Source organism: Littorina saxatilis, linkage group LG15 (genome assembly GCF_037325665.1).
Source record: "Littorina saxatilis isolate snail1 linkage group LG15, US_GU_Lsax_2.0, whole genome shotgun sequence".
Taxonomy (NCBI): domain Eukaryota; kingdom Metazoa; phylum Mollusca; class Gastropoda; order Littorinimorpha; family Littorinidae; genus Littorina; species Littorina saxatilis.
The window spans coordinates 2409939-2422123 of record NC_090259.1 but is presented as its reverse complement, the minus strand read 5'-3'; the positions used below and the strand labels follow the sequence as shown (position 1 = coordinate 2422123).

General features: G+C 41.5%; 1 protein-coding gene and 1 long non-coding RNA gene across 2 annotated transcripts in view; both read right to left on the bottom strand.

Moving 5' to 3' along the window:
* LOC138948196 (uncharacterized) overlaps positions 1-600 on the bottom strand; it is an 11003-nt gene extending 10403 nt beyond the window's left edge. The window contains exon 1 of the long non-coding RNA XR_011449923.1: positions 491-600. This is a non-coding gene — a long non-coding RNA (uncharacterized lncRNA). The remainder of the gene's footprint in view (positions 1-490) is intronic.
* LOC138948194 (uncharacterized) overlaps positions 1-9866 on the bottom strand; it is a 41154-nt gene extending 31288 nt beyond the window's left edge. The window contains exon 1 of the mRNA XM_070319697.1: positions 9700-9866. Coding sequence (XP_070175798.1) covers positions 9700-9751 — 52 coding nt within the window. The 5' untranslated portion in view covers positions 9752-9866. The remainder of the gene's footprint in view (positions 1-9699) is intronic.
* Between the last annotated feature and the right edge of the window lie 2319 nt (positions 9867-12185).

Here is a 12185-nt window from a genome sequence, read left to right as displayed (position 1 = left end):
ATCCGTCAAAACATCCTTGTGTGGGTCTGGTACATTCGTAGACAGGTGTGTGACTGTTGGTATGACCATGCTTTTAATTACCGTGACTTTTCCAAAGGGACTCGACATTTTTCTTGACCAGGAAGTCCGCATTTTGGGAATTTAAATGAATTTGTTTTGATAATTTAAGTGTACAATAGCATCAACATTCACAGAAAAATAAAAACAAAGGACTCTAAATGTTGCAGGCTTACATGTAAAATTCAGCTCGGGCATAAATTGCTTTTTTGAATATTTGAGTGATCCAATCCAAACCACCTTACTTTTCTAGTAGTTAATCTTCAATCTGAGAAATTATTTCCGTATACGATTGAACTCAGGAAAGAAGTCAGGCTGTTTTTTCGTGTTTGTTCAAGTTGGGAAATTGCTCTTTTTCCGTGTAAAAGGCGGAAACAACCTATGGCAATTTACATTCAGATTTACATAGGAATTATGTACTTTAATTACTCACGGCACGTTTTCTCCTGACAGAACTGGTCGCTGGCGTTGTCGCACTGTTGAGCTTCGGTGGCACCACCTACTACACACGCGCCTCCAAGTGCAATAAAGGCGTTTGTACCTGCAACAGTACGACATTGGAGGGGTAACTCACACTCTAAGCTGAAGTATTGCACTTTTGAAAGCACTCTCTGTAATCAGTGTTGAACACAGTGCGACGTGGTATATATCATAGTTCTACTAGCAACAATTAGCACATGGCAAACATGCGCTTAAATGAAACACTATGTTTACCATGTGATACTTTTGTGCTATGTGAAATATGTGTTCAAAACTATAGTTACAGAAAGTGTGTTCAAAAGTGAACGCTTTAATTCAGAGTGCAGACATTTGGTCAGAATCAGCTAGGAAAGGAAAGGCCATTGGACTGATTAATCTTGATATCAACAGGTCATTATACAAAAAAAGTGTTAAGTACTCTAAACACCAGTCCACTCTCCACCATTGCGTGAGAAATTAATTTTTTAAACATGATATAACATTTCCAACTCATAGCCCAGATGAACTTTTGTACGAATATTGTCCGCAACAACAACCTCGACTTTTTTCTAACAACAACAACAACAACAACAACAACAACAACAAACAATCAGAAACACACATGCACAAAAAACACTGATTCAATCTATACTACCCGTCATAAAACAAACAGTAGGCAGATACTGTGGGCATTGAATGCAACCAACCAGAAACAGCGTGCGTGGAGGAATATTATCTTAATTATGCTTTATTTATCAAATTGCAGACGAACCTTCCATGGTTTACTTAAATTGCTTCATATCAATATACTCCACTTACCCTACCAAAATACTGTCTAAAAATATGGATTAATGACGTCGAAAACCATTAGTACCTTAAAGTAATTCCCTGACGGTTTAAAGGCATGCTCCGTCCCGTATGAACAGTTCGACTCAGCGAGTCACATCTCCCCCAAAAAAAAAAAAAAAAAAAAAAATTTAAAAGTTACAAAACCACAAAAGCAAGGTTCCCGCGTTGAAATCAACAACAAAATCAGAATGACATCTACATTGTTCAGCATGTCATTACGTCATTGTTAGAGACAAGAGTTTGTATAGCCACGAACTTATGTAAAATCAATATGTTTGTTGAATCTTGAAAGGGAATGGATGGCCTAACGGCCTCATCAAAAGATCTGCCCTTACACGTATTTGCCCAGTTTTGTTTATGTCGGGTAGTATAGAACTTTTTTTGACCATTTACAAAGAAAGTAAAAATGATAAAATTCGATTTTGCAGACTTTACAAGAAAACTACTCTTCTACGAAATCCAGGGGTCACAGCTCGCACGAGTTCCGGCCAATAAAAAGCCACACCCTCCTTGGTTACAAAAAAATGAATAAAAAAATAAGACTGTTTCTACCGACTTTATTTATTTGGTCTTGTTATCAGAAACAATTATTTAATTTTGTTTGGTATATATATATATATAGGTTACACACTCCGAGTTCTAAATATCGTGCATATTTTCCCTTTGGTCGATTTTCAGGTATTACCGAGCCTCTATTACCGAGCCTTTGGGGAGGTAATACCTGAAAATCTACCCGAGAAAAATATGCACGATATTTAGGACGAAGTGTGCAAGCTTTTTATCCCATTACTCCGACGTTTTCATTAAAAAACACCACTTTTTGACACAAACTCTGCGGGTGCCTGTTTTCTGCTGGCCAAACCTTCAGCGACCGCAAATCGTGTCATCAAATTCATGTGCGAAACGAGTCCCCTTTTGTATTTTTGGTAAACGCGCCATAAAACGTCTGCTTTTGTATTCAGAATACTGCTTAAGACAACGAATTACAGAGATTGTGCAGTTCAATGCATTTGAAACTGTGTAGTTACCGGCCGGTTTTAGTCGGTGACCCAAGTCGGTTGTCGGAGGCATTCGCCAAAAAGACTGCGTGTGTGATTTTACAAGCGATGAGGATGATTGCTGAATTTGTGCTTATTCGAGCTGTTATGCTTCAGTTTTCAAATTTGGATTACTTACTTCTTCAATCGTCATTTAGGTGAGCCTTACTTTGATGTCTGGCTTTCAGTCTTAGGCCAGTAAGTTATTAGGAGATTCCTCATGCTTGCTCCTCTCTACAAACAATATTTGAACAAGATTTATTCTTGAAAAAGCTGCAACTCATATACTGGCCTGTAAAACTCAATAAGTCCGCCAACTGCTAAGTGTTATTTATGAAACACCGGTGAGTCCTTACCGTGTTGTCTCCGAGCTGTAAAGTTAGAGGACCCATCCCCCTCCTGTAAAGTCGCTACCTGTCAGTAACTTCACCAACACTGTCCATTAAAACCGTCAAGTTCGAATAAACCTTGTTCAAATATTGTTCGTAGAGTATGTGTCTGTCAATAATCTCTCATCTCCTCCATCTCCTCTCTGTTTCGGCGTTCCCCAGGGATCAGTTCTAGGCCCAGTTTTATTTGTACTATACACCACTCCTCTCTCTGCCGTCATCAAGCAACACGCAGTCAATCACTACCTCTTTGCAGACGACACACAACTCCAACAAGCATGCAAGCCTACAGAAATCCAAGCGGTGACGCACACTCTCCAAAACTGCACTTCAGATATTAAATCATGGATGACAAACAATATGCTCAAGTTAAATGATGACAAGACTGAATTTCTTCTTTTCTCTGGAGCTTCCTCTTCGACCACTTCCCTTCCAGCCTCCATCACAGTAGGTTCTAGTGACATTTCTCTCTCTGATAGTGCTAGGAATCTTGGGTTCATCATGGACTCCCACCTCTCAATGAAACAACACATCAAAAAAGTCTGTCAGACATGTTACTTTGAGATCAGAAGAATAGGTTCCATAAGAAAATTTCTCACTGTTGATGCCACTAGAACTCTCGTTACATCCTGCATTCTGTCCAGATTAGATTACTGCAACTCCTTTCTCATAGGCTGCCCTGACTCCACTCTCCAACCCTTGCAAAAAGTACAACACTCTGCTGCACGTCTCATTTTCAGAGCACAGCATCGACAACCCTGCACTCCTCTCATGAAAGAACTTCACTGGCTTCCTGTATCTGAACGTATTAGGTATAAAGCTGCCTGCTTCTGCTACAATATCATCTCTGAATCGGCACCTGCCTATCTTTCTGAACTGGTCTCTCTCTACACTCCCTCTCGCACCCTTCGTTCTTCTGATGATGCTCGACTTCTCTGTCAAGGTCGCTTTAAACGCAAGGCTCATGGCTTCCGCACGTTTTCGTATTATGGACCTCAGTTATGGAATTCACTCCCCTTTCAATTACGTCACTCTCCATCCATTTCATCTTTTAAGTCCAATTTGAAAACTCACTTGTTCCAACAACACTACGGATAGTTCCTTAGTATAGAGTCTGGGGATGTGAGATGTGCATGATGTGTTGTTTGAATCTGACAGTGATTGTATGATTTTTGTATACATGTATTGTTGTCCCGCGCTTTGAACTTTTGATAAGGCGCTTTATAAATGCCCGTTATTATTATTATTATATTTATTTATGTCCCTCATGGACACACATTGGTGTCATTTAAGCACCGATGCATTGCGGTCAAATACGAGCTTCTGCTCGCGAAAGATTTCAACCGATGCTCAATCATAACGGCGTGTTGCGAAAGCGTGCTTGCGTCTTGTTTAATGCATTACAGTGGCGAGGGTTTGGTGTCTGATTCCGTTGCCGAACGGTTATCGAATTCGCCTGATGCGCGATTGAGTCGAGTTCGAATCGCCATCAGGCATTACTCTTTTTTTTTTTTTTTACTCTTTGTCATTAATTTTGTTTGTTTTTGTTTATTTTCTTCGTGTGCAAAAGAGTACGTTGTAATATCAAAATTGATTTAAAAAATTAATTTTTGGCGAGAATGATCATGAGGTTTTTTAAAATTGATGGTTAACATGATATTACCGTTAACTACCTTGTATACGCCCACCCACCCTATGTACCAGTTTTGCCCAAAAGTGGGGGGTGGGCGTTTACTAGGTACTATACCCTTGGCAGGAGCGGGTCCTTAGCTAGAAAAACGATATGTTGGTCATTTGTCATAGAAGTGTTCAAAGGATGCGTTATTGCACAAAACTCCCCCCCCCCCCTCTCTCTCTCTCTCTCTCTCTCTCTCTCTCTCTCTCTCTCACACACACACACACACACACACACACACACACACACACACTCATACACGCACACACACATACACACTAACACACAAAATCAACCTCTTCAGACATCACTTCCCGCCAAAGATGAAGCTTTGAAGATAAAGACCATTGTTGGAGCAGTCCGCGGTACAAGCCATCAACAAATGTACGACGAGTCAGGCTTTATTTCATCTTAAGAGAGGCGTAAACGTCAAAAATTGATATTATTTCACAAGATTGTACACCGTAAAGTGCCAAACTACTTACTTGCGATATTGCCACCATTGATATCAACTAATAATCCATATCGCCAGCGCAGACCTTTAGATAGGAAAGTTCCATCGTTTAACACTGAATTATACAAAAACTCATTTCTCCTATCTACAACACAACTCTGGAATTCTTTACCAGACAACATAAAACTTAGTAAGTACCTCAAGCACTTTTTGTCAAAGAACGATTTAAGTCCGCCGTGTTATTGGTATTCTGGAGATCGCATATCACAAACAATTCACTGTAAGCTCAGGCTATATATAAGTGATCTTAATAACGATCTAGTGAGACGACACGTTGCTACAGATGCATGTTGTGACTGCGGATTTCCGTCCGAAACCGTAAAACACTTCCTATTAGATTGTCCAAATTATCGCGAAGCACGTCAAGAAACCATACATACCCTCCCTAACCACAGTATTCACCTCCCCCACCTTCTAAATGGAGACAGACAGTATTCTCTAGATTTGAACAGGAACATTTTTTCCAGCGTACACTCGTTCATTGGACGTTCAGGCCGCTTTGGGCAAGTCAGAATCAATGCTCCACAAGCCGGACACACAAGCCGGACAACAACTTTAATTTCTGCACAACTCCTACCCATCCCTCTTCTTTTTATTCATTTTCTTCCCCTCCTTCCTTCCTCTTACTGTCTTTCTTTATAATGATTATGCAACGTTTAGTATGTTATGATAATTTTGGATGATTAATGAGATGAGGATGATTATAATGATGATGCTTTGGATTTCCAATTTGGTTTATTTAGACAAATTGTTCAGCCGTTACCGCCTTACGTTATAATATCCATGCAGGAACACCACTATAAGCTTCTAGCTTGTTGCTGTTACCTGTGTCTTTTGTATACATGTCATGATTGTAACATTTGTTGAAATAAACTTATGTTTAAACCAAAGATGAAGCTTTCGTTTCTTCTTTTTCCTCCCTGTCAAAAATGTATTGCGATTCTCTAGCCACTCCAGAAACCCTTTTCTGTCCAATCCCCGAAGCATGTTTAAGGAAAGGAAACAATTGAAAAACAACAATAACAGCAGACTGAATAATCTTTATTTATTTTTCTTGTCTACTAGTCCACTGGTCAAAACTGGGGGGTGGGCGTTTACTATGTCCTATACCATGTACACATGCATGCAACTGAGGTTTATAAAAAAAAAAAAAAATCTCCCCGTGTTTATTTTTCATTCAGTTTGTTCGGGTTGTTGCTATTGACTTTGAAACTGACACGCCGGCGAAAACGCCGGTAACGCGTGCTCAGAGAAGAGCAAGCATCGGGAATCTTCAATTCTAAAAATAACCAACTGGTAGCTGCCGGCCTTCCGCTAGACACACATGAATACCGGGGAAAATAAATAATTACTGGGCAGTAAAAATAAATACTGGGCGGTAGTTAAACGACAGTTTGACTTTGAAGGACACAATGTTGCAGCGTTTTAGCCAGCGTGTCAGTTTCAAAGTCAATTGCAACTACCCAAACAAACTGAATGAAATAAAAACACGGGGAGACCCTTTTTATTTTTTTTATTTTTTTGTTTTTAATCTCAGGTGCATGCAGGTGGCTGCTACCGCATTTTAGGTGGGTTTTTTTCTCTCTCACCTTTGTTTTTTTTAAGCGGGAAGCATCTTTCTTCATGGTTATTTATTTAATGTTTTTAATCAAATGTTTACATGTACCCATTTAAGCCGTGCGTCCTGTATATGGGACGCTTACAATTTTTTGGTTTGTATACTAAAGTTTTGAAAGTTTTGGATTTTAAAAAAGATTTCTAAGTCAAGGGAGAGTAGTGAAACTTGAAAATTAAAAAATAATGTGTAGCTTCCCTCTGTTTTTTTTGTTTACCAGTGCAGCCATTTTGTCGGTTCAGCTGCTGATGTTGCTCAACAATGACAACCTCACAAAGGAAAGCAAGCATCTTTTTCAGTTTTAAACTTTTTGATGATATCTAAGAAGATAAAATGTTGATCTATACATAATCTATAACACGGTGTCTCAGAATTTCCCTAAAGCTCATATGTTTGGTTTTCCATGTCTTTGAAGGTGCGTCCCATATATAGGACGCTAGGACTGAATGGGTAGGGGTTTTTGGTCAGTCACTTGAAAGCACAATGTTGTTGTTTTCTTTTAGAACCTTCAATGTGCACAAGGTTATCAGCATGCTGGAGCCATACCAGGGAGCCAGAGGAAGGCAGACTGAATATCCTGGGTTGGGAATGGGAGGATCAGTTGTGATCGACCTGATAGCAGAGATGCAGGAAGACCAGTCTGTTCACCTGACCTTTGACAACTTATTCACCTCTCTCAAGCTGGTCGACTGCCTGAGCGCAAAGCAGATCGCGTGCACCGGAACAATCCGTTGCAACCGAATTGAAGACTGCCCTGTGAAGTCAATCAACAAAACGAAGAAGACGAGGCGTGGTACGTATGATTACGCCACAGATGTCAACTCTGGATTGCTTGTCGTCCGATGGAATGACAACAACATTGTCAACGTTGTGTCCAACAAAGTTGGCATTCATCCAGTCCAAACAGCACGCCGCTGGTCAAGATCAGAGAAAAAGAAAGTGGATTTTCCCCAGCCTTTCCTCATGATCATCCGACATTATAACCGAACGATGGGAGGAGTGGACAGGATGGACCAGAACATCGAGAAGTACCGAGTTAGCATCCGCAGCAAGAAATGGTGGTGGCCTCTCTTCATGTACTGCCTTGACCTCTCTATTCAGCAGGCGTGGCACCTATACAGGCAGACCGACACATCTTCAGAGAAAGGTCTTGATCTCTTGGCTTTCCGGCGAGCCGTGGCCAAAGTGTACCTTGCTCGAGCTCGTTCCCGTCCTGATGCCGGACGTGGCCGCCCTGCGTCCCTGGACAAGAGGCTGCCTACAGCAGTCCGCTTTGACAGGACGGATCATCTTATCACACCCTGGCCTACTCAGCTGCGTTGCTCCCACTGCTGCTTGAAGACCAAGCACAAGTTCACCACAAGTGCCTCAAGTGCCAGACTCCAGTTCATGACCGGTGCTTCAAGGACTTTCACACAGAGTGACTGATCTAGTGTTTGTCAAAGCTACAACTTGTGCATGCAACACTTTTGTAGAAAGAAAGCAAGCAAAATGGTATATTCTAAGACTGATCTGATACTTTGAATCCATGCTAGTCCCTTCGTTTGATATTTTCGTTCCTGACGGCCAACATTTCTGGTTAACGTGTTCCTAGCCACCTACATTTCTGGTTAAAGTGTGTTCTGTTAAAAGAATTATCATTCTTTTTGTTATAATTTGTTCATTTATTGTTTGTTTTATTTGAATAAACAAAAAGAAATAAACTACTTTTCATATGTTGAGTCATGAAAAACCCCTACCCATTCAATCCTAGCGTCCTATATATGGGACGCACATATTTCAGCCTGTAAATCACAAAAACACCCAAAACCAAAAAACTTAACTATCACATAGTTGTTTCCAAATAAAATGCAATACATTTCAAGCACTTTCATTAAAAAAAAAATCCGGCACAAATGGGTTAAGTTAACAAACTTTATCAATAAACTAATATCATGTTAACCAAAGATTTAAAAAACAAAAACATTCCTGCCTAAAATTATTTTTTTAAATCAATTTTGCTATTATAACGTACTCTTTTGCACATGAAGAAAATAAACAAAAATAAACAAATGCCAAAGAGTAAAAAGAATTACGGGCAGATGGAGATTTGAACTCGACTCAATCACGCATCAGGCGAACGAGAGAACCGTTCGACCACGGAATCAGTTGAAAAGAATCGGACACTGTAATGCATTAAAGAAGACGCTAGCACGCTTTCACAACAAGCCGGTATGATCGAGCATCGGTTGAAATCTTTCGCGAGCGGTATCTCGTATTTGTCCGCAATGCATTGGTGCTTAAATGACACCAATGTGTGTCCATGAGGGACATAAATCTACAAACAATATTTTAACAAGATTTATTCAAAATTGACGGTTTTAGAGGAGGGGGATGGGTCCTCTAACTTTACAGCTCGGAAAAACCCGGGTAAGTCTTTACCGGAGTTTCATGAATAACACTTAGCGGACTTATCGAGCGGAAGTGGTTTTACAGGCCGGTATATGAGTTGCAGCTGTTTCAAGAATACGAGCCCAGGCCTCAGGTCCCCTCGATTTGAATTTGACGGGCGCAATGGCTTGGTGGTAAGACGCCGGCCTCCAAAGCGGAAGGTCGTGGGTTCGAATCCCGGCCGCGCCTGGTGGGAGATGTGTGGAGATTTTTCCAACCTTTCAGGTCAACTTAAGTGTAGACCTGCTAGTGCCTTATCCCCCTTCGTGTGTACACGCAAGCACAAGACCAAGCGCGCACGCAAAATATCCTGTAATCCATGTTAGATTTCGACGGGTTATAGAAACACGAAAATACACAGCATGCTTCCCGCGAAAGCGGCGTATGGCTACCTAAATGGCGGGGTTAAAACGGTCATACACGTACAAATCCACTCGTGCAAAAACACGAGTGTACGTTGGAGTTTCAGCCCACAAACGCAGAAGAAGAATTTGGAGAAAAAAAAGGGGAATCAATGTGGATTAATCTGAAAGCGTTTTCTGGTGAAAGCGTTTCGCCCTTTGGCTGAAGGTCAGTACCTTTTGCATTTGAGCAAAAGTGATCAGAAACTTTTTTCCATTGGCGAAAATAATATACACCTTTTTTCATCAGACAGTTCACAGAACACGACTTACCTTTGACCAGGAGAAAGATGCAGAAAACAGAAGCCAGGATGAGCTTGGCCATTTTGCTGGTTGATAGTTTTCTGTTGTCGAGAAGACTGCTCTGCTCCTTGTCCTGAAGAATCACAGCTAACGGTGACTCGTCGTTATCTGGGGGCTTCTATATATGTTTGAACACCTAGCAACCAGGTGTGTTTGTTCATACACAAGTCCTGGGTGGTAAAAGTCCTTGCGGAACAGATGCACACTAGAGAAAAAAGTAAAAAGTGGAGAGTCAATGACGTCAACAATTAAATTTCTGATTGGTGGATTACGATCAAGTCTTGAAAGATTCTAGTGGCAGGTATAGATCATTTGGGGTACCTCAGTACTTCGTGTTTCAATCGGTGTAATATTTGCTCCCTGTACAATGGTGTCCCGCACCGGGACCATTACGGGTTTTGTTTTCACCAGAGTAAGGTTTTTTAAAGGCAAATTAATTAGGTGTTGATTGAAACGACTTAATCACAGTGTAAACGTGCCTTGTAGCTATTGTTGCAAGGCCACTTGAGTTACTTGGTCACCTGGTTTAAGCACGTGTAAAGAATGTGTGGCCACACTGGGGGCTGCATGCGGACTTCTATCATTGTGTTGGTGCAGAACGTGGCTCCTCGGTTTCTACATTCTCCAACCATATCACTTTGTCGGATATGCTTTCACTCTTGCTATGCGAATCGTAGTTATATTATCGATCTTCATAGAGTCAATAAATCACAGCAGCTTCATCAACAGCTCACTGTCTTGCTTCTGATGTAAATAACAGTCATCAGATGAGACGTGGCTTGCTCCTGATGTAAATAACAGTCATCAGATGAGACGTGGCTTTCTTCTGATGTTAACAACAGTCATCAGATGAGACGTGACTTTCTTCTGATGTTAACAACAGTCATCAGATGAGACGTGACTTTCTTCTGATGTTAACAACAGTCATCAGATGAGACGTGACTTGCTCCTGATGTAAATAACAGTCATCAGATGAGACGTGGCTTGCTCCTGATGTAAATAACAGTCATCAGATGAGACGTGGCTTGCTCCTGATGTAAATAACAGTCATCAGATGAGACGTGGGTTTCTTCTGATGTAAACAACAGTCATCAGATGAGACGTGACTTGCTCCTGATGTAAATAACAGTCATCAGATGAGACGTGGCTTGCTTCTGATGTAAATAACAGTCATCAGATGAGACGTGGGTTTCAAAAAGTGCTGTCGTCACTGTCTCTTACGTCGGATATGCTAATGATAACGAGAGCAATGGTACTAATCTGGATGTCATCCTGAGAACAATAGACATCTTCCAGGGTACGAACACACATGCTATCTTCCCATATCTCGTCCAAATAGAACACAGTTCTGCCTTCTTCGCGGTGTTTCTTCAAGTTCCTGGGAAAGTGAATGCGCTTCTGTGCAACAATTTTTTTAAGCAAACCAAAGTCTTTCCCGTCAATCCATATCATTACGAAATCTCAATTTGTGCAAGGATTTCCACAAAGGGTATTTTAATAGGATAAGATTGTGTTTTTCTCACAGTCGTTCCCATTGACCCGACAGCAGTAAACATTCATTGTGTTGCATTGATTCTACTGCGGTGCATTTAATTAAACACAAGTCACATGAATCTACATAAAAAGGCGACGTCGGCGCCGCTACCGGCGATGTCACTTTTGTCCGTAGACTCGATGAATGCGCAAAACAATTGATCACCTGGATATAATACCCATTGTCTTACATGCCCGTTTGCTGACGTGTCCCCGCGCAACACGAAGCCTCCTTTGTTTAGATTTCTTCATCAACACTTTGTATTCTTTAACACCCCAATCACACACAGACGCCCCTTCTACTACGATGTAAAATTGTCCGAGAGCGTGGCCAATCGTGGGCCAAAATTGGGAGCGTGGTTTGATCGGTGTGGGGTCGGGAAGTTGCACGCTCTCCCCACGCTTGCACAAAAGCCGGGTCGTGGCCTACAGAAAGCGTGGCAAAGTCCTACTAAGAACGTAGCGGGAACGCCATTATCGTACAAGCAGCGTGGTAGCATCGTGGTGGGATCTATGTGGTCGTGATAAAACCACCATCAGGTCCGTTCATCTTCGAATGTGGGGTATAATTGCCGTCAAAATCCAGCACATGGCAAATAAAAAAAATTACATCAAGACTACTGCGCCACGACCCGGCTACGCTTGTTTTGTGCAGTTCAAACTAAGCGTAGGGAGAGCGTAGAGCCTCCCGATCTAGCAGATCCACCCTGACCAAACCACGCTCGTGGAGATCCTCCAACGTTTGGCCCACGATTGGCCACGCTCTGGATTTTGACGGCGATATGCCCCGATTTGATAACAGATCGGCGTGATCGGCATTGTCGTGGTAATGACGTAGCGTTGTGTGACGGGGCCCTTACGTTACCTACATTCAAACATGCGGTAAACATTTTATTAAGGCCCCGTTCACACAGCTCTACGTC